Source organism: Euphorbia lathyris, chromosome 5, assembly GCF_963576675.1.
Source record: "Euphorbia lathyris chromosome 5, ddEupLath1.1, whole genome shotgun sequence".
In the NCBI taxonomy this organism is placed as follows: Eukaryota; Viridiplantae; Streptophyta; class Magnoliopsida; order Malpighiales; family Euphorbiaceae; genus Euphorbia; species Euphorbia lathyris.
The window spans coordinates 83,188,963-83,208,173 of record NC_088914.1 but is presented as its reverse complement, the minus strand read 5'-3'; the positions used below and the strand labels follow the sequence as shown (position 1 = coordinate 83,208,173).

Here is a 19,211-nt window from a genome sequence, read left to right as displayed (position 1 = left end):
ATCTTTAGATCATGTAATCTCTATTTAAGAGAACACAAACTCTCAATACAAATCAACTGAGATAAAAAATCTACATGGTATCAGAGCCTCTTGAGGTCTAACAACCCTGATTTTTTTTTTCCCCCCTTCTCAGTTCACGATCTGCATTTTTCAATGGCCACCAATGGAACAGTTTCGACAAATACAGACACCACACCCGCTACTACTCTTTCTCACACCATCTCTCACCAAATTTCTCACAAATTGACATCCAGCAATTTTTTGTTATGGAAAATACAGTTAATGCCGATTCTAAAAGGCCAGGGGTTGGCACATCATATTGATGCAACCGAAGTCTCACCAACAAAGGAGCTGCCTACCGGAGCTGTTAATCCGGCCTTTAAGATCTGGGAACAACAGGACCAACAGGTCCTTAGCTTGATCATTCACTCCTTATCAGCAAGCGTTTTACCACAGGTTGTTGGCGCTGACACGACCCTTGCAGCATGGAAAAAGCTTGTGAAAGCTTACTCCACAGGTTCGCGATCTCAGATTCGCGATCTCAAGCATCAGTTACATAATCTCAGACGTGAGAATCAATCCATTTCAGACTACTTGCAATCTGCAAAGCATATTAGTGATCAACTATCAGCCCTTCAGAGCCCCATATCTGAAGACGATCTTGTTGAGGCTACACTCAACGGGCTTGGAGTTGCATATCGCCCCTTTGTCCGTGCCTTAGAGGCTCGCCTTGAGTCTGTGAATTTTGATGACCTTACTGGTCTGTTATTCAGCGAGGAAAGACAGCTCGCTAGGGAGACTCCCCTTCAATCATTCATACCTTCTGTGAACTATTCTGCTCGCCACAATAACAGGGGTCGAACTCGTGGTCGTGGCAATTACTCCAATCAATACTCTGCCCGGCCAAACACATCATTTACAGCTCCACTTGATGTAAGTACTCTGACTTGCCACAATTGCAAAGGCACAGGGCATATTGCTAGACAATGTCCTTCCCCAAAAATGAATCGAAATTCTCGAATGAATTATAAACCTGCTTCCAATATGGCTGCAACATCTCAACCAAGTTCAACTGATTGGCTTATGGACTCTGGAGCGACACACCATCTGACTGCAGACTTAGGGAATCTCCATGTTCACTCTGAATATGACGGCCCTGAAGAAGTTACAGTAGGTAATGGAAACACTATTCCTATCTCCAACATTGGCAATTCTAAATTCAAAATTTCCAATTCTTCGATTCAGTTTCGTGATATTCTTCATGTTCCTAGAACAGTTAATAATTTATTATCTGTTTCATCTCTAACTCGTTCTAATCCTATTTCCATTGAGTTCTTTGCTAATCACTTTGTTTTGAAGGATTTGGAGACAAAGAAGGAGATACATCGAGGAATGAATAAAAATGGACTTTACACCATGTCAATTCCAAAGTCACTGCCTATTTGAGTTCAAGCCTATAATATTTCTCTTCCATTATGGCATGCTAGATTAGGACATGCAAACATGCCAATTGTTAAGAAAACTCTGTGTTTGAATAATATTCCATTCAATGATAATAAAATTCGTGAGTTATGTGATGCCTGTTGTGTAAGCAAATCTCATCGTCTCCCTTTTCCAAAATCTGATTTTAAAGCTTCTGGACCTTTGGATTTAATATGTTCTGATGTTTGGGGTCCAGCACCTGTTGTTTCTCATGACAAATTTCGATATTACGTGCTTTTCTTTGATCATTACAGTAAATTTTCATGGATTTACTTCGTGAAATATAAGTCTGAAGTCATGAGTATGTTCATCAAATTTCGAACTCTTGTTGAAAAACATTTTAAACGTCCAATTAAAACGTTTCAATCAGACTGGGGAGGTGAATTTCAATCCCTAACTACATATTTGTCTCAGAATGGAATTAATCATCGAGTTTCTTGTCCATACACACCCGAACAAAACGGGTGTGCTGAACGTAAACATCGACATGTTGTTGAAACAGGACTATCCCTGCTAAATCATGCTAAATTACCCAATTCATTTTGGACATACGCTTTTGATTGTGCTATGTATGTCATCAATCGTTTACCCGTTGCTAGTCTTGACTATCACACTCCGTATGATAAATTGTTCCAACAAATGCCTGATTATCATATGTTTAGACCCTTTGGGTGTTTATGCTATCCGTGGTTGCGTCCTTATAATTCTCACAAATTAATTCCACGTTCTAGAAAATGCATCTTTCTTGGCTATAGCAGAGTTCATAAAGGTTATAAGTGTTTTGATTTAATTACTGATAAAGTCTTTATCTCACGTCATGTTGTGTTTAATGAACAGGAGTTTCCCTATTCAGAGTTAGAATGTGAAGCTCGCTCAAAGTCCGTAAGCAATCAGTTGAATTCTTGTTCCACTATTACCTTTTCATCAGTTAAGGAGCCATTTGTTGGAATTCCACCTGCAACATCACATTATTCAGTTCTTCATGTTGAGGATTTGTCTCAATATGCAGCACCCTCTACACAGCCAGCAGCCCCCAATACTTTAAACACGAACTCTACAAACACATCAGCCCCATCAGCAGCACAACCCGTTACAAAAACTCGCAAAATGGTCACTCGCTCTCAAACAGGACACTCGCGTCCAAAGGTAATGCAGGCTGTTGTTGCAACCGAAACTCCTACTTGTCACAGTAAAGCGTTACATAAGTCCGAGTGGCGTGAAGCTATGAGTACAGAATATAATGCATTGATTGAAAATGGTACTTGGGAATTGGTGCCTTGTTCTAATGCCACAAATATCATTGGTTGTCGCTGGGTATTTCGAACCAAATTAAATGCTGATGGTTCCGTTGATCGTTAAAAGCTCGGTTAGTAGCTAAGGGGTTTCATCAACGCCCCGGTCTCGAATTTGAGCAAACATTCAGCCCAGTAATTAAACCGACGACAATTCGTGTTATTTTATCAATTGCGGTTTCAAACGGATGGAATATACGTCAGTTGGACGTATCAAATGCCTTTCTTCACGGTACCATTGATGAAATAATTTTTATGGAGCAGCCCCCTGGATTTATACATCCTCAATTTCCCTCACATGTGTGTAAATTGAAGAAAAGCCTATACGGTCTAAAGCAGGCACCCCGTATGTGGCATAAATGTCTCACAGTTGTTCTCTGTGAACTCGGATTCTTATGTTCCAAGGCTGATTCTTCACTTTATTATTTTCAAAATAAAGGTATCAAATTATTTTGCCTTCTATATGTTGATGACATATTGATTACAGGTTCAAGTGCTGATGCAATTCAAAAGTTAGTTACCACGCTTCAGTCTCGGTTTGCTATTCGCGACCTTGGTCGACTGAGTTATTTTCTGGGTCTGCAAGCAACATGGACAGACACTACATTGCACCTCAATCAGCAAAAATATATCACAGATCTTCTCACACGATCACAAATGCTTAGTGCCAAGGGCATATCGACTCCTTCATGTACTTCAAGCAAACTTATGGCTGACAGCGGTGAACCTTTTGATGATCCAAGTTTATATCGTAGCATCGTTGGGGGACTTCAATATGCTACCATAACCCGTCCAGATATCAGCTTTGCAGTCAATCGTGTTAGCCAATTTATGCACAACCCCACTCTTGATCATTGGAAAGCAGTTAAGCGTATTTTACGCTACTTACATTCGACTATAACGGATGGGCTTACTTTTCATCAGAGTCGTTCTATGGACATTTCAGGATTTAGTGATGCAGATTGGGGTGGTGATTTAGACGATCGCAAATCAACGTCCGGTTATGCGGTTTATATAGGACCAAACCTTGTCTCATGGAGGTCTAGAAAACAAAGGACTGTGTCACGGTCTTCAACCGAAGCAGAATATCGGGCTCTTGCTTCACTTGCATCAGAAGTTCTATGGCTTCGTATGCTGTTAACTGAAATTGGATATTACTCAAACAAATCACCAGTGTTATGGTGTGACAATCTTAGTGCAACATATCTCACGGCCAATCCAATTTTTCACGATCGCTCTAAACATTTGGAAACCGACTTCCATTTTGTTCGTGACAAGGTTGCACATAAAGAGCTTAAGGTATCATACATATCGACTATTGATCAGACAGCCGATATTTTTACCAAGTCACTGTCAAAATCCAGATTTCTTGAATTACGGAACAAGTTGAAGGTCTTCCCCCGTCAACTTGAGCGGGGATGATAAGGGACGTCTTGGTCAAGACTAACCAAATCTGATTTTGTAAATCTGTTAGCTTAATATCCTGTACTTAGTTAGTGCATATCTGTATTTAGATTAGATAATATTTTCTAGCTTTCAAATATTATTTAGCTGTATCTTTAGATCATGTAATCTCTATTTAAGAGAACACAAACTCTCAATACAAATCAACTGAGATAAAAAATCTACAGATTGGTCCCCTGAACTTTCAAAGTGTCTTGATAGCCCCTGAATTTGCATAAAATGTTCAATTAGCCATATGAACTTGCATAAAATGTAATCAATTAATCACTCGGTTGTAAAAAAGTAAGTTAAATGCGGAAGATATGTTGTACGCATCTTAAAAAAAGTAAAACGACCAAGATTGGGGTATGCGATTATAATATTAAAGAAGAAAATATTATATAGTTGAATATGTAAGAAATTCTTTTTTAACATGTTTTAATCTATTTTGTGAAGTATGTAATAACATTCTAAGGCACGTGTAACATATCTTCCGCATTTAACTTACTTTTTTACAACTGAATGATTAATTGATTACATTTTATGCAAGTTCAGGGGCTAACTGAACATTTTATGCAAGTTCAGTGGGCTATCGAGATACTTTGAAACTTCAGGGGCCAATAAACTATTTTGGACAAGTTCAAGGGGCAAATGATGTATTAAACCCATCCTGCATCTAACAACTCATCATTATATAATCATATTTAACATATTATTAATATAATACGATTATAATATGATAATTTAAAGTGACACTCTTTATATAAGATATACCGTTACTGGTGATCTAATATTGTCCAGATTGGCATAAATCCTAACAATGGGGGCACTTTTAATCCTTAAAAGTTAATCAAGTGAGATAAAAAAAAAGGATCAGTACGTGCCTAAATGGTTAAATTGATTTTATACTTTAATTATAATCCATTATGTGGATTATGTGTTTAGTAGTTGAATTTTTCAATTGTCTTCTAAAAAATAGATAATTATTTTAAAAAAAGAGTGCATTTTGATATAAGTAATTAAAAAATTACAATATAGAAGTATATAAAACAAGTTGGAATCTGCATTTTTAATATCATAGGTTACTTTGTCAAAAATAAAATAACCATAGAAAGCACCCCATAGATCGTAATAGAGCAATATTAGATAGTGTTTGAAAATACTTTTGACAAAACGGCGAAAAATACACTTCACCCATAATCGATTTCATTTTCTTTTTTGCGTCAGAAATGACAGCATGATATTTCTATGAGTTAGATCTGTGTAATAATAATGAAAACTCTTATGTTTTTTCATGGAGGAAAACATAGCAACACCAAGAAGACAATTACTCACATAAAACGAAAGAATAAAAAAAGCTACAAATAAAAAAAATTGCGAAATAACCCCAAGTCTCTGGAAAAACTCCGAATGATTCAATTTTAAATCATTATATGTAATAAAACATTTAAAATTTATTTAGTGAGCTGCTAAATACCGCCATCATTTTTTTTTTTTCGCCGTCATTTTTGAATTTTTTTTGCCTTTTTCATAATTTTGATCAAAAACCAAAAATTCAATTTTTGACCTGCACCACCAGGCAGCTCATATTTTATGACCTAAACTATGCGGATGCCTTCTCATATTTTGTGTGTCAAATTGATGAGGATTGCGTGTCTCCAAGTGTTCTAATTGTTTGACTTTGTTGTCACGTTTTATGCACCCCAATTTGGAAGTCTTAAAAGACAATTTATAATAAAAAAGAATTTCAAATACAAAACGTTTCGTTGACTTTAGGGATCAGGATGCAATATGTTTATTTAATTTAATTTGTATATTTAAACAAATAGTTTTTAATAGGTATGAATATTTAACGGGTATGCCAAAACTATGCGGAACAAAAATAAAATATAAGATGAGTTTTTAATGTAACGAAACGAGACAGAATAATAATGTGTAAGAATAAAAATTTCGCTATATTTTGCTGGTTTCTTATCCATATATATGTGGTTCGAACCATCAAAGAGTACTCTAAGCACCTTTTTTTAGTGAATTCTGAATCAGGGGCCGGCTCCGCTCTTAGGTAATAAAAGCGACTGCCTAAGACCCCCAAGAAATAGGATTCCCATATAATAATTTTTCTTTAATATATCATTAATATTTTATAGAATAGTTATAAAAAAAGACTAAATGACATTGAATATAAATCTTAATTAGTGATTATGGGACAGCAGTTTGTAGATAATAATTTTTTTTACAAATTATAAATAATTTTTTTCATCAATTTTTTTTAATGAAAATGCTTATATCATTTCAGTAGATAAAAAAAATACAATTACAGTAAGAAAACAATAAGGAATAAAATCTCATATAAGTACTACAGACTAAAGCCAATATAAAATCAATTAAGGGAATGAAACACTACAAAGATAAAAAAAAGAACAACAGAAAAAGATACATTTTTTCATTAAATTAAAATTATACAAATATATGTAGTTCTAATTTTTTTTTTTTTTAAATTGCGCATAATGCTTTTACATTAAAGAAGAAAGAAAAATCACCACCAGACCCAGATGTGATTCGAACCCATAACCTCCCAAGACATAGGTAAGCTTTCAAACACTAGGCTAATGTATAAAGAACCTACAATTTATATATCGCCTAGGACCTCAAACGATAATAAGCCGGCCCTATCTGAATAACATGGATGCAACAGAAGAACTTAGTTCCATAGCCAGTAGGCCAGAACTTGTAGGGAAACTTCAGAAATATCATCTCATGTCTATTCCGTCCACTAGTAGATGCTCAAACCTCCTCATGACCCCTAGATCTCTCCCTGCACACATGCAACAAAACTAGCAATTCTAATCATCCATGGATTTGACTGCACCGAAACAAAAAATGTTGTCCTCGATTCTCTATCTCCTTTTCTCTTTTCCACTCAATTTATGACACGTGACATACTTATCCTACTTTAATCGAAATTAGTAGAATCAAGAGTTAGAGTAAACCAAAATAAATAAAGTTAAATTACGATAAGTATGTCACATGTTATAAATTGAGTTGAAGACATGAGATAGAAAATTAGAGATGACAGATTTTCTTCCAACTAGACCTGCCCGAGCATGATGGAATTTCACCACAATAAGGAAAAAGGCAACAGATTAAGGAAAGCCTAGAGGTCACAACTCACGTGTATATGTAGAAGAACCAGAAGACCAAAACCATGTATTTTTGCCTTTCATTTTGGGGTTCACTCGCTTTCAATAGAGAACTTATATTTACATTAAGGTTTGGTTCCACTTTTCGAAATTACTTTTTTCTTTTAATTCTAAACGGGAGATAAAAGATGTTAGGTAAAATTTTGCTTTTAGCAAAAATCAACTAATATGTACTACCTATCAACAACAATAAACACTTGCATCTGTACGAAAACTCTGAAACTGTGACATTAAGCATTTACGGCATCAATCATACTGAGTGCAAGTGTTTTCCTTAAACCTATATTATTCATCTTATGTCTCACATTTTCTGCATCTTCCCATCTTCCTACTGCAGCATAAAGTTTTGTTAGCAACACATAGTTTCCTGTATTCTCTGGCTCTAGTTCAAAAAGCCATTTTGCTGCAACTTCTCCCACTTCAACATTTCCATGTATAACACACGCACCAAGTAATGCGCCCCAAACAGCATAACTAGGCCGAAAAGGCATCCCTCTAACAAGCTCATAAGCTTCATCCAATCGACCTGCACGACCAAGCAGATCAACAATGCAAGTATAATGATCATCATTAGGACTCGTCTTGAGGTCTTTCACCACGAGTTGAAACAAATGCAAACCCTCGTCTACCAAACCAGCATGACTGCAAGCTTGCAAAACTGAAGTAAAAGTTACTTCATTTGGCTTCACCCCAGATTGAACCATTTGTCCAAAAAGCGAAACAGATGTCTCACCATGTCCGTGCACTCCATAAGCAGCTATTATTACACTCCACACATATATATCCTTGCCTGCTAAGGGGATATCGTTAAAAATCCGATGCGAAGATTCTAGACTTCCACACTTCGAGTATATATTAATTAGACATGTGGCAACTTCTATCCTTGAAAGAAACCCGGATCTCATTAGGTAGCAATGCATATTCTTTGCTGGCTGTAAATCGACAAGAATCGCGTACGCAGGAAGTAGACTCTTCAATGTTGCACCGTTTGATTCAATCCCTTTTGATAGCATTTGTTTGAAAAAACCTATTGCCTCAGCTGCAAGACCATTATGAATGCACCCAGAGAGCATTGCATTCCATGGAACTGTTCTCTTTGTTGTCGTTCTTGTTAAGATTCCGAAGCTAAGGTTAATCCGATTGCATTTGGCATACATGTCAATCAATGAAGTTTCAATAGCAACATTTGAATCAAGATTTTGTCTAATTGTCCACCCATGGAAACAACTTCCATCCCTAGAATTATCACAAACCGAGAGAATCGAAGCTATAGTCACCGAGTTAGGTCTTATCCCGTCATTCTGCATCATTCTACAGAGTGCCAAAGCACTTCTCAAGTCTCCACTCGAGGCATACCCATTAATCATGGAAGTCCAACTGATCACATCCCTTTCATTCATACCATCAAAAGCCAACCTTGCTTCATCCATGCTACCACATTTTACATACATATCAACCAATGCATTCCTGACTGCAATTTTCTTATCCAAACCATTCCTTTCCATTAATCCATGGACCCTTCTTCCCAATTGCAATTCCCTCAAATATCCACAAACTGGAAACACAGAGACCAGAGTGGCACAATCAATCTCAACCCCAAAATCAACCATCTGGTTAAAAATCAACAAAGCTTTCTTAGCATCCCCGTTTCTGAAATACCCATTAATCGTAGCATTCCAAGAGACCACACTCTTCTTCCTCATTGCACAAAAAATTCTTTCCGCTACCTCCTCCTCCCTAAAATTCATATACATAGACAATAACGAATTCTGCACATAGATATTCGAATTCGAACCAAACATAGACACCACTATAAGCGCATGAACCGCTCTACCTAATCCAAGCAACCGTAGTTCACTACAGGCCTTGATGACGAGCGGGTACGTATAGTTGTCCGGAAAGCAATTTCCTGATTGAAGCATTTCGACAAACACCTTTAGTACAACAAGGTATAGCCGGCAATTGAGGTACACACTCATCAAGTTATTGTATAAAATTACAGTCCGACTAGGCAATTCATCGAACACTTTGCGAGCATATGGGATATGCTGACAGCGGATGTAGGCAGAAGCGAGGCCTGAGCGGAGATGGGTGGATTCTTGTGAGGATAGAAGACCTGCAATAATGGTGTGGGCATGGAGCTGTTTAGTCTTGGTAAGGGACAAATTGATTGCATTGTGTTTGAAGAGAGATTGATATTGTGCAGTAAGCAAATGCTTGAGTTTGGATAGAGTTTGAAAGGGGACATTCATGAAGTTTTTTTCAATGGTTTGATAATTTGTGTTGAATCGGCTGGACTGTCAATGGATGAAACCCGTTATCAGAATCATGAATCGGCTGAAGTATCTACAGGGAATGTGGGCAAAAGGTATACTTCGATTCCTGTAGAAGAACAAATCAAGGAACTAATTTTAGGGGTGAAAATCTCAAATTTTGAACATATGGAATATCAGAAACTAAAAGGGATAAAACTCTCAATTTACCATTAACGTTTATTTCCAAGGTTTTCAATTTGAACTTGTTACATTATTAATTGCAGTTGTGGTTTTGGTCTTAGTTTGTACAACAGCCTTATATTCTCTAAAATTTTTTTAAGCAAAAACCAAAATTTCATTAACGACCGGATACAATACCGAACAAATAAAATCAAGAGGTATTAAGGACCATTATTCACCAAACGGCTAACGGAAGTGACACTCACGTAATTTAAAGAATTTGATAGAAATTTACATTCTTCTAATATAAAACCATAAGCAACCTAAAAGACAATTTTCTAAGATGATTAATTACTGTAGCATCATCCGAATTAATCTCATATCTTTCCAAACCTTTATTTTTAACCAATTCAATGTTTCTCTTATACTCACTGCTTCTCCATCTTTGACTTGAAAGTTATATGTGAGAAGTTTAGAAAACGCACCACAGAACTGACCTTCATTATTGCAAAGCACAGTCCAACCAGTGGCAGAACTAAGACCCCAGATGACCTGAGGCTCAAACATATCAGTAAAAAAAATTTCAAAACATCAAAAAAAAAAATTCAAAATTAACCGTGCGGTTGACAGTAAATTTTCAAAATCCAGCTCGTTATGGAGTTGAATATAGGATCTCTCAAATAGAAATAAGCATCCTTAACCATTTCATCTACCTTTAAACATTGAATACTATATATGGTGAATATAATTCTCTCCAAAATATTAGCAGACACCATTACTAAATTTTTTTTTCTCAATTCTCCCGCGGCCTGCCGGGGCTCGAGCCCACCCCAACCCCCCTGGTTCCGCCCCTGGCCCCAACCCCTAACAAACCAGAACCTGGAATCAGGAAAACATCAACCTTTAACTTGTGAACATGGGGAGGCTGTCTGCACCATCTATGTGCTAATGAATTTTGTATCGAACTATTTCTGCTGTGATGCAATATTTGTGCATCCTGCCATTCCTATAAGCGCACCAAATTCTCTAGTTTCTCGCATTTGGTGCGCCTTATATTCTCTATAACATTCTCTTTCCGTTAATTAACGAAGTCTGCGAAGAGAAATATGTAAGAAAGATGATGCTTTTACTTCGCGAAAAGAGGATTTTGTGAAGTCTCCGATGAGGAATGTGACGATTTTACTTCGCGAAAACAGATTACGTGAAGTCTGCGAAGGTAAAAATCATGAACATTTCTCTTCGCAAACTTCACGTAATATGTTTTCGCGAAGTAAAAATCATGAACATTTCTCTTCGCAAACTTCACGTAATATGTTTCCTCGCAGACCTTCACAAAAGCCTATTTCGTGAAGTGATTTTCTGGAAAAACCGAAGAGAAAATAGTAGTTACAGTAAAACCTCTATATAGGAATACGTTTGGGACCGGACAATTTGTATAACAATTGGGAGGTTATTCTTATATAGAGTTTGGTACCCAAAAAAAAAAAAATCAACACTTAAAGTTTATAAATTTAACAACAATAAGAACTCTCTAATTTTTATTATTCAAAAAGTAATTATGCAACGTTGTTTGAAATTGGTTTATATACACAATGTACAATAGAATAGATTAATAAAACAAATTAATGTTTAGCATATCAAGTCTACGAGTTTTATTTCCAATACCTAAAGAATTGGAAGAGTTTTGAGTTTAGTTTCCAATACATAAAGAAAAGAGTTTTATGGGAAAATGGTAAGAATTTATAGTTAAAGTTGGAATTTGTGTGCCAACTCATATTTAATCTCAATAATTTTTAAAATTTTTAATAAATTTTGTTTAAATCCTTAATACATATACACATTATTTACATAATTATTCCTATATAGGGGTATAGTTTCTAAAGGTGGGACTTGGATTATGTATAACAATTAACATTTGGGAGGTTATTCTTATTTATAACCGGCCCAAGTTGGGACCGAAATTTTTTATAACAAATTGGAGGTTATTCTTATATAGAGTATTCATATATAGAGGTTTTACTGTACTTACATTTTTTCCGCATTTTACCATTAAAATCGCCAATAACCATATGATAAACGTAGAAAGACAATGAAAATAAAGTCGAATAACGATTTCTTCGATCCGAACAAGAAGAAAGAAACCAAGAGACGAGAAGAAACAAGAAGATGGACGTAGTAGGTTGAGTAAATGAGTTAAATATATAAATGAGCATTCATTTGATTCAATTTTGTAATTTTCTCTTTTATTAATTATATTATTAATATAAAATAGATTAATGCCTTAAAAATAAAAATAAAAAGTAAAGAAATGATTGAGGGAGAGTTGCTCTCAGATTTCCCTATTAAGAAAGTGCAATAGACAGACCCGGTTGTGATTGCGTTGAAGCAAGCTAACAAGACAAAACTAGCTTAACGTTTAAACAATACGCGTTTACTAAATCAAATCAAGAAAAAAGTCGTCACTTTTATCTCTTCTTCGTCTTCTTCACCGTCACATAATCCCAGTTGATTGAATTCTAAGCCGTAAAGCAAGTAAACGGAAAACATGTGCGACGACTGTAGGCCTTTGGGTTTTCTTTTAGGCCTTCCTTTCGCCTTCCTTTCTCTAATCATCTCCATTGTTGGCGTTGCCATTTGGATCGTCGGGTATTTTTAATTTCTCCATTTTCCCCCAATTTTTTCTGTTCAATTATACTTCTTACTGCATTTTGGTTTCTGCGTATTAATTTCTGATCTAGGTGTGCTCTATTTGGGGTTAAGTATATGATTTTTTTTTTTTTTTTTTTGTTTGGATCTCAATTTTGGGATTCTAATCCTTTTCTAATTGGAATTTTGCAGGTTGTTGTTGACTTGTATATGTCCTTGCTGTTTGTGTGTGACAATAATAGTGGAGCTGGCTCTGGAGTTGATTAAAGCCCCTATTCATGTTATGGAATGGTTCACTTCTCAGATACCCTGTTAATTTATTTCTATAATCAAAGATGATGATTATGATGCAAACATAGATAAATTAGGTTTTAGATTTGGATTTGGGATTGAATTTTATGTAGATATTTTTCTGTTGGCACTATTTATTAATAAAAATGTTCAGATTTGAGTTACTTCTCTGGAATTTGGCTTTCCTGAATCTCTTCGAATCTTTGTTCAATTGTCTCATCAGACTCCTCTTTTTAATGAGATGTGTCAAAGGAGAACTCTTATTTTGTGTTATTTTTCATGGACAAGGTCCAAATTTCCCCCACTGAATACAGATTTAGCTCTAACCTACGAAATGGTAAAATTTTATCCTAATGTTTCCAAGCAAGATTAATTTGACCTCTACTTAACAGAATATGAACAAACTGGTTTGATCATTATTTGACTGTCATACCGTACCTTTCACTGTCGATGAACTGAGAGTTGTTTCATGTATTATCAGGTTGTTTGTAACTGTGTTGATAACATTGTAAAATTTTAGTCAGTTTTTTGTGATTAACTTATACGTGGCAAACTTAGTTTGTTGATATTTTGGCATATTGTTTGTATACTGTTACTAACACAAACATAATTGATATTTAGAAGGTCCGATGTGACACTTAATTAACGGGTCAAATAGTGGTAAACTAGTCTGTTCGAATTTCTATTAGGCATGGATAAAATTGATCTTGCTTGGAAACGTTAGTGATAAAATTTACCATTTAGTAATTAGTATGTTAGGGCTAAATCTGCACTTCTCAAAATCGATATATTCTCTACTTTTTAACATGATTGGAAAGAGCTCAGCTGTTCATTAATTGCATTTTCTTGGATCTGAATCTATAATCTATATCATAGTGTACAGAAAGCATTGATACTTCAGTGATTGATACAAACATTTTTTCAAACTTGTTGATCTTCGAGCTTCCAAGAACCATCTTCCTGTTGAACCATGGACTTGTGGTTTTGACACCACCAAGCAGCAGGAACCAAATATTCATCCTTCAAACCTGCCATCCATTTGTTAACCAAAGCGATATCTCTATTAATGTCTAACCGAAAAAGATCTCTTTCTCCTTGTGTTCCAGCAACTGCATGAAGATATACCTCCAGATCATGCCAGGTCATTAGATTTCCACCCCTCAAGTAGAATGATTTCCTGCTGTCTATTTTCAGTTCTTGTCCGATTTCTGCAAATCCTAGAGGCGGTAAATTTGGAACTGCATCAGGAGCGTTGGAGATACGTAGAACATGAACATCTTCGGAACGATCAAAGATGTATTTAAAGTCGGCGTTCCCAACACGAGGGCATGCGAAAGCAAAGACGGTAACCGGACATTTCTTGCTTTGATTCTCTATTATGTTGAATCCATGGACAATAATATCAGCTGCACACAGAGTTGAAAGTGCTGCTCCTAAGCTGTGACCTGTTAAAGTCAAGCTTATCTCTTCATCCTTGTATGCATCCAACAGCCGTTTCAACTCTTCGATTATCTGAATTACGGTGGGAAAACTGAAAATTCAAGAAACAGACAAGTTGATCATAAAACCGAAGAAAAAGAAAGAACTCGGCTTTGATTACCTGGTCTCTTACACTCGTTTTGTTATATTGTGACAAGGGATCTGCTGATGTATACATAGAAAGCCATCCTTCATGAACAAAAAGATTCTTATCTGCACCTAGTAATGCATCAGCTGGTACCATTGGATAATCAAATCCTGTACCTATTTCCATATACCGGACCGTTCCTCTCCAAGCAATTACAATATCTCTCCTACCGAGTGCAGCTTTTCCCTCATCAGTAGCTACTGCAATGTATCCGATCCAGTTCGATTCCTTATTCCAGGCTTCCCTTGATAATGACCTGAATAGGAAACTCGCCGGGAGATCAATCCTTGAAGTTGCATAAAAGTACTTGGTAGGCTGGTATAAGAATGGATTCGCAACAGTTAAACCGACCGAGGAGAACAGATTCTTCATCGAGAATCGACAGTCTCCTGCGTATTTCGAAGCTTGTTCACTGTTGAAACAATCATATCCAGCTTGAGACATTTCACCATAGTGAATAATGTATCGACGAAGGTCGATGTCTAGAGGCTCGAGGAGTTTCTCCCAGTTTTTTTCTCCACTTAACTCCTTCCATCTTTCTGCTATGCTATCAGAGACTCCATCCATTAATCCTTCTCTGTTTTTTGATATCAGGTTGCTACTGCTTGATGTTAGTACTTAAAAAGAAATTCCTGACTTATGGCATCATGATGTTTGTACCTTCCCGAATATCCGCAGAGTTGGAAGTTAGAACAAGGTATGTTTTTCTTGTACCTTAAATATTTGCTACTTAGCACTTGCCTGAAGAAAAGTCTAACTGGAGCAGCACCAAGTTAGGTTGTTTATTTTGAGTTTCAAGTAGAAATTGCAGCACAATTTGGTGGAATCATTTATCAACTGAATATATGGAAGATGCTATATATATGTGTGTGTATGTTCTCGGCTTTTAGTTCCTCAGCCTTGCTTGCATACTGGGTTTGGGTTTCTTTGTAAGATTTAACACTTGTATGTTGAGTTGTTGTTGCGACCCCTTTGCGAGGAGGCACTCCTCCGTCCAAAGTTAAGGGGCTACTTTGCCAAGTTCCAGAGAGAGTTGTCTCGTGCCTCTAGGTATTCTCTACCTACACCACCTGTGTTCGTTTTGGGTGCAAGTGAAGGTGGTTCGAGCTTTTCCTGGGAGCAAGGCATGGGTTACTGTAGTCTTGTATCGCCTGGTACTCGAACATTGGCTCGAGACATTTGCTCTGTGCCATCTTACTCTGAAAAAGCAGGAACATGGTGCGTGCTTGAACCGATAACCATCTTTCTGATAATCTAGCCTTCTCTCTCTCTCGGGGCCAACAAGCTGTAATACAAGAATATACCATGTGGTCCATCGACTACGCCTTTCAGCTTGATCTTAGGCCCTGATTCACCCTCCGTGGACGAACTTTGCAGAGGAACCCTTAAGTTTTTGGGGCATTGGATTCTCACCAATGTGTGCGTCACTCAAGCCGATATTCTGCTTGGTTGTGCTTTTGTTTTCCTGTTTAGAGCCCTAAATTTCTATTGTAGCGACTATTTGATAGGCACAATTCGTAAATAAAAGGATACAAGTTTGATTTATTTTTCTGAATCTGTGTTAGAATAGATTTGTCTGATTAAACTTTCTGTTTTTATTAGAAATGTCATGAGATTTTTCTTTATGTTGATTTGAATTGGAAGCATCATGTTCTAATATAAGTATAGCAGGTAAAATATATCTATGATCCTTGAATTATAACACTAAAATATATCTATGATCCTTGAATTATAACACTACTAACATTATGGTCTCTAAGTTTCATTTCGTGGCATAAAAGTCGTTGAACTTTACATTATTGTAACATTGAAGTCCAAATCAAAGAAAATCCATTTGAAAAATTAACGAAATGATTACCTGGAAAAGTTTGACTACATCATTGATTCTTTTCTTATCCACGTGATTAAAATTATTGTCAAATATCTATTTCCAGGTCATTATTTCGTTGATTTTTTAACGGATTTTCTTTTGATTTGGACATTAATGTCACGAAATGAAAAGGGAAACTCTTGGGTACAATCAGTTATTGCTTCTAATTAGCAATGGACTGTTATTTCTGTCATCTTTTTACATGTAAATTCTCAGATTCTATCTGGGAAGAACTCAGCTATCGTGATTTTCAGAGATTAAGCGGGTTTTCAAATCTGATGATCTTCAAGCTGCCAAGAACCGTCTTCCTGTTGAACCATGGATTTGTTCTTTTCGCCCCACCACGAACCTGGAACCAAATATTCATCCTTCAAAATTGACGTCCATTTGTTAATCAAAGCAATATCTCTCTTAACATCTAAACGGAAAAGATCTCTTCTGCCTTGCGTTCCAGCAACTCCATGAAGATACAGCTCCATATCGTGCCAGGTTACTAAATTCCCCGTCCTCACGTAGAACGATTTCCTGGTGTCGATTTTCAGCACTTGTCCGACTTCAGAAAATCCTATAGGCGGAATGTGGGGAACACCATCAGGAGCATTCGAAATACGTAGAACATGAACATCTTTTGAACGATCGAATAGGTCCTTGAAGTACTTATCCCCGACACGAGGGCACCCGAAAGCGAAGACTGTGACCGGACATTTTTCTGTTCGATTCTCAATTCGGTTTAATCCATTGACAATAATATCAGCTGCACATAGAGTCGAAAGTGCTCCGCCTAAGCTGTGTCCTGTTAGAGTTAAACTGATTTCCTCATCCTTATATTCATCCAACAGCCGCTTCAACTCTTCAACAATCTGAGAATGAGATTGGAAAAGCGAAAAGTCTTAGTTACAACTGCATAATTATCGTTGCAAAAACGTTTACAAAACCAATTTTTGCGACGATGTAAAAATCGTTGTTACAAACCTGGGATCGAACGCTAGTTTTATTATACTGTGACAAGGGGTCATCAGATGTATACATAGAAAGCCATCCTTGATGAACCAGAGGATTGAAATCGGTATCATCACCGAGTAAATCAGCAGCTGATACCAAAGGAAAATTCATTCCTGTACCTAGTTCGGCATACTGGACCGTTCCTCTAAAAGCAATCACAATGTCTCTCCGACCCAATGCAGCTTTTCCCTCATCCGTAGCTACTGCAATATACCCTATCCAGTTCGATTCTTTATCCCAAGCTTCCCTCGACAACGACCTCACAATGAAACAGTCCGGGAGATTGATCTTGGAAGTTGCATACAAGTACTTGGTGGGCTTGTATACAAACGGATTCGCAGCAGTTAGACCGACTGAAGAGAAGAGATTCTGCATCGAGTACCGACAGTCTCCTGCGTATTTCGAAACTTTTTCGACATTGAAAGCATCATATGCAGCTTCACTCATTTCACCATAGTGGATAATGTATCGACGGAGATCAATGTCGAGAGGCTCGAGGAGTTTTTGCCAGCTTTTTTCCCCGCTTAATTCTTTCCATCTTTCTGCTACACCGCGGATTCCATCCATTGATTTTTGTGTTTGTTGTTTGATATGGGGTTTTGCTTGTTGATACTTAAAAACTTATGGCATCATGAATTTTGTACATTCCTGAAATTCTGCAGGAGTTGGGAGTTAGCCAAAGGCATAGTATTCCTGTACCTTATGGCATAATGATTTTTCTAATTCATTAAATTTTTCTTTTTCAATAATATTTTTATAATAAGTTGAAATATTTCATTTTGAAATTGTTTGTGATGTTTTGTTTAGGGCTGGTAATTTGTGTGATTTGTTGGTATTCATGTCGTGTTAAACAAACCAATCCAAATTTTGGGTATAATAATATTTAATCAAAGTATATTAAATATTGTTCACTTGTTGTGTTAACTAATCATACTTATGTTAGTGACATTTTTATTACTTCTATATAATTATACCATCTAATTAATAGGTTCACTCGGATCATCTAATAATTAATTTCAAATTTATTAGTCAACTACTAATCGGTTCATATTATATTAGATTTATGTAATATGTTAACAATAATAATAAAACTTTAGTCCCGAAATGATTCGGGGTTGGATAACATGAATCATCGTATAAAACCGTGAAATCAAGTCGTATCAGCGATATAAATTCTTTGCCTCCACTTCCTCCTATCCACTATCATATTTTGCTCAATCTCCAATAAACTCATATCAGTATCGATTACCCTCTTCCAAGTTTGCTTAAGTCTTTCTCTACCCTCACCATTACATCCCTTTGCCACTCTTCAGTCCTCCTAACCGACGCATCAAGCGATTTTTATCTTACATGGCCAAACCACCTTAGTCGGTTTTCCCTCATTTTATTCTCAATAGATGTAACCTCTACGTTTGTCCTAATTATTTCACTACTCACCCGATCCTTTCTTGTATGCCTACAGATCCATCTCAACATACGCATCTCCGCCACTTACATCTTATGAATATGACAGTGTTTCACTTTCCAACACTCCATATCATATACCAATGCAGATCTAATTGTCGTGCGGTAGGATTTTCCATGTCGGGGTCACAGAAAAAACATGTAACATTCTTCCACTTCGACCAACCAGTTTTAATTCTATGAGCAACATCTCCCATCCAGATTGATTGTTCCTGCCTCCCTACTCCCATCGCCGCTAAACTTACATAATTATCTATAAGTAACAATGATAATTTTATTTAGAGTGACATAAAAAATAATTTTTTAAATATTTATATTGTTTTTGAAATAGCATTTTAACTCTGTTACCAAATTGACAGGTCCAAATCAGATTACTCCATAGTTTTATTTAGTTTTGTTGAAACTCTTAACCCACTAATTCAGGTTGAAATGCCACACACGATTTTTTGTTGTCGAAAT

At 36.4% G+C, this 19,211-nt stretch overlaps 4 protein-coding genes across 5 annotated transcripts; 1 reads left to right on the top strand and 3 right to left on the bottom strand.

The window, feature by feature from the left end:
* Positions 1-6,771: 6,771 nt before the first annotated feature.
* Positions 6,772-10,023, bottom strand: LOC136231343 (pentatricopeptide repeat-containing protein At5g39350). 2 transcript variants are annotated; one of them, XM_066020693.1, is made up of 2 exons: positions 9,901-10,023; positions 6,772-9,799 (listed from the first exon to the last, which is right to left on the bottom strand). In XM_066020693.1, exon 2 carries the CDS (start codon positions 9,667-9,669, stop codon positions 7,648-7,650), a length of 2,022 nt encoding a protein of 673 aa, XP_065876765.1. In that variant the 5' UTR covers positions 9,670-9,799; positions 9,901-10,023; the 3' UTR covers positions 6,772-7,647. The 2 variants fall into 2 exon arrangements, 1 of the variants encoding a protein (XP_065876765.1); XR_010689764.1 differs by having other exon boundaries at positions 6,774-7,032; positions 7,595-9,968.
* A 2,177-nt stretch (positions 10,024-12,200) lies between these two features.
* On the top strand, positions 12,201-12,953 carry LOC136230361 (signaling peptide TAXIMIN 1). Its single transcript, XM_066019416.1, has 2 exons — positions 12,201-12,498; positions 12,691-12,953. The coding sequence occupies exons 1-2, from the start codon at positions 12,398-12,400 to the stop codon at positions 12,812-12,814; spliced, it is 225 nt and encodes a 74-aa protein (XP_065875488.1). The 5' UTR covers positions 12,201-12,397; the 3' UTR covers positions 12,815-12,953.
* A 757-nt stretch (positions 12,954-13,710) lies between these two features.
* LOC136229907 (phospholipase A1-II 1-like) lies at positions 13,711-14,983 on the bottom strand. Its single transcript, XM_066018773.1, has 2 exons — positions 14,390-14,983; positions 13,711-14,301 (listed from the first exon to the last, which is right to left on the bottom strand). The coding sequence occupies exons 1-2, from the start codon at positions 14,981-14,983 to the stop codon at positions 13,711-13,713; spliced, it is 1,185 nt and encodes a 394-aa protein (XP_065874845.1).
* A 1,571-nt stretch (positions 14,984-16,554) lies between these two features.
* LOC136229906 (phospholipase A1-IIgamma-like) lies at positions 16,555-17,855 on the bottom strand. Its single transcript, XM_066018772.1, has 2 exons — positions 17,259-17,855; positions 16,555-17,146 (listed from the first exon to the last, which is right to left on the bottom strand). Exons 1-2 carry the CDS (start codon positions 17,853-17,855, stop codon positions 16,556-16,558), a joined length of 1,188 nt encoding a protein of 395 aa, XP_065874844.1. The 3' UTR covers position 16,555.
* Positions 17,856-19,211: the final 1,356 nt, after the last annotated feature.

Excerpts from the sequence above, each read along its gene's own strand:
- LOC136231343 (XM_066020693.1), bottom strand. The coding sequence starts at position 9,669 with ATGAATGTCCCCTTTCAAACTCTATCCAAACTCAAGCATTTGCTTACT.
- LOC136230361 (XM_066019416.1), top strand. The coding sequence starts at position 12,398 with ATGTGCGACGACTGTAGGCCTTTGGGTTTTCTTTTAGGCCTTCCTTTC. Across the intron at positions 12,499-12,690 it reads GTTGCCATTTGGATCGTCGG|GTTGTTGTTGACTTGTATAT; the intron begins GTATTTTTAATT and ends GGAATTTTGCAG.
- LOC136229907 (XM_066018773.1), bottom strand. The coding sequence starts at position 14,983 with ATGGATGGAGTCTCTGATAGCATAGCAGAAAGATGGAAGGAGTTAAGT. Across the intron at positions 14,302-14,389 it reads AAACGAGTGTAAGAGACCAG|ATAATCGAAGAGTTGAAACG; the intron begins GTAATCAAAGCC and ends ACCGTAATTCAG.
- LOC136229906 (XM_066018772.1), bottom strand. The coding sequence starts at position 17,855 with ATGGATGGAATCCGCGGTGTAGCAGAAAGATGGAAAGAATTAAGCGGG. Across the intron at positions 17,147-17,258 it reads AAACTAGCGTTCGATCCCAG|ATTGTTGAAGAGTTGAAGCG; the intron begins GTTTGTAACAAC and ends TCTCATTCTCAG.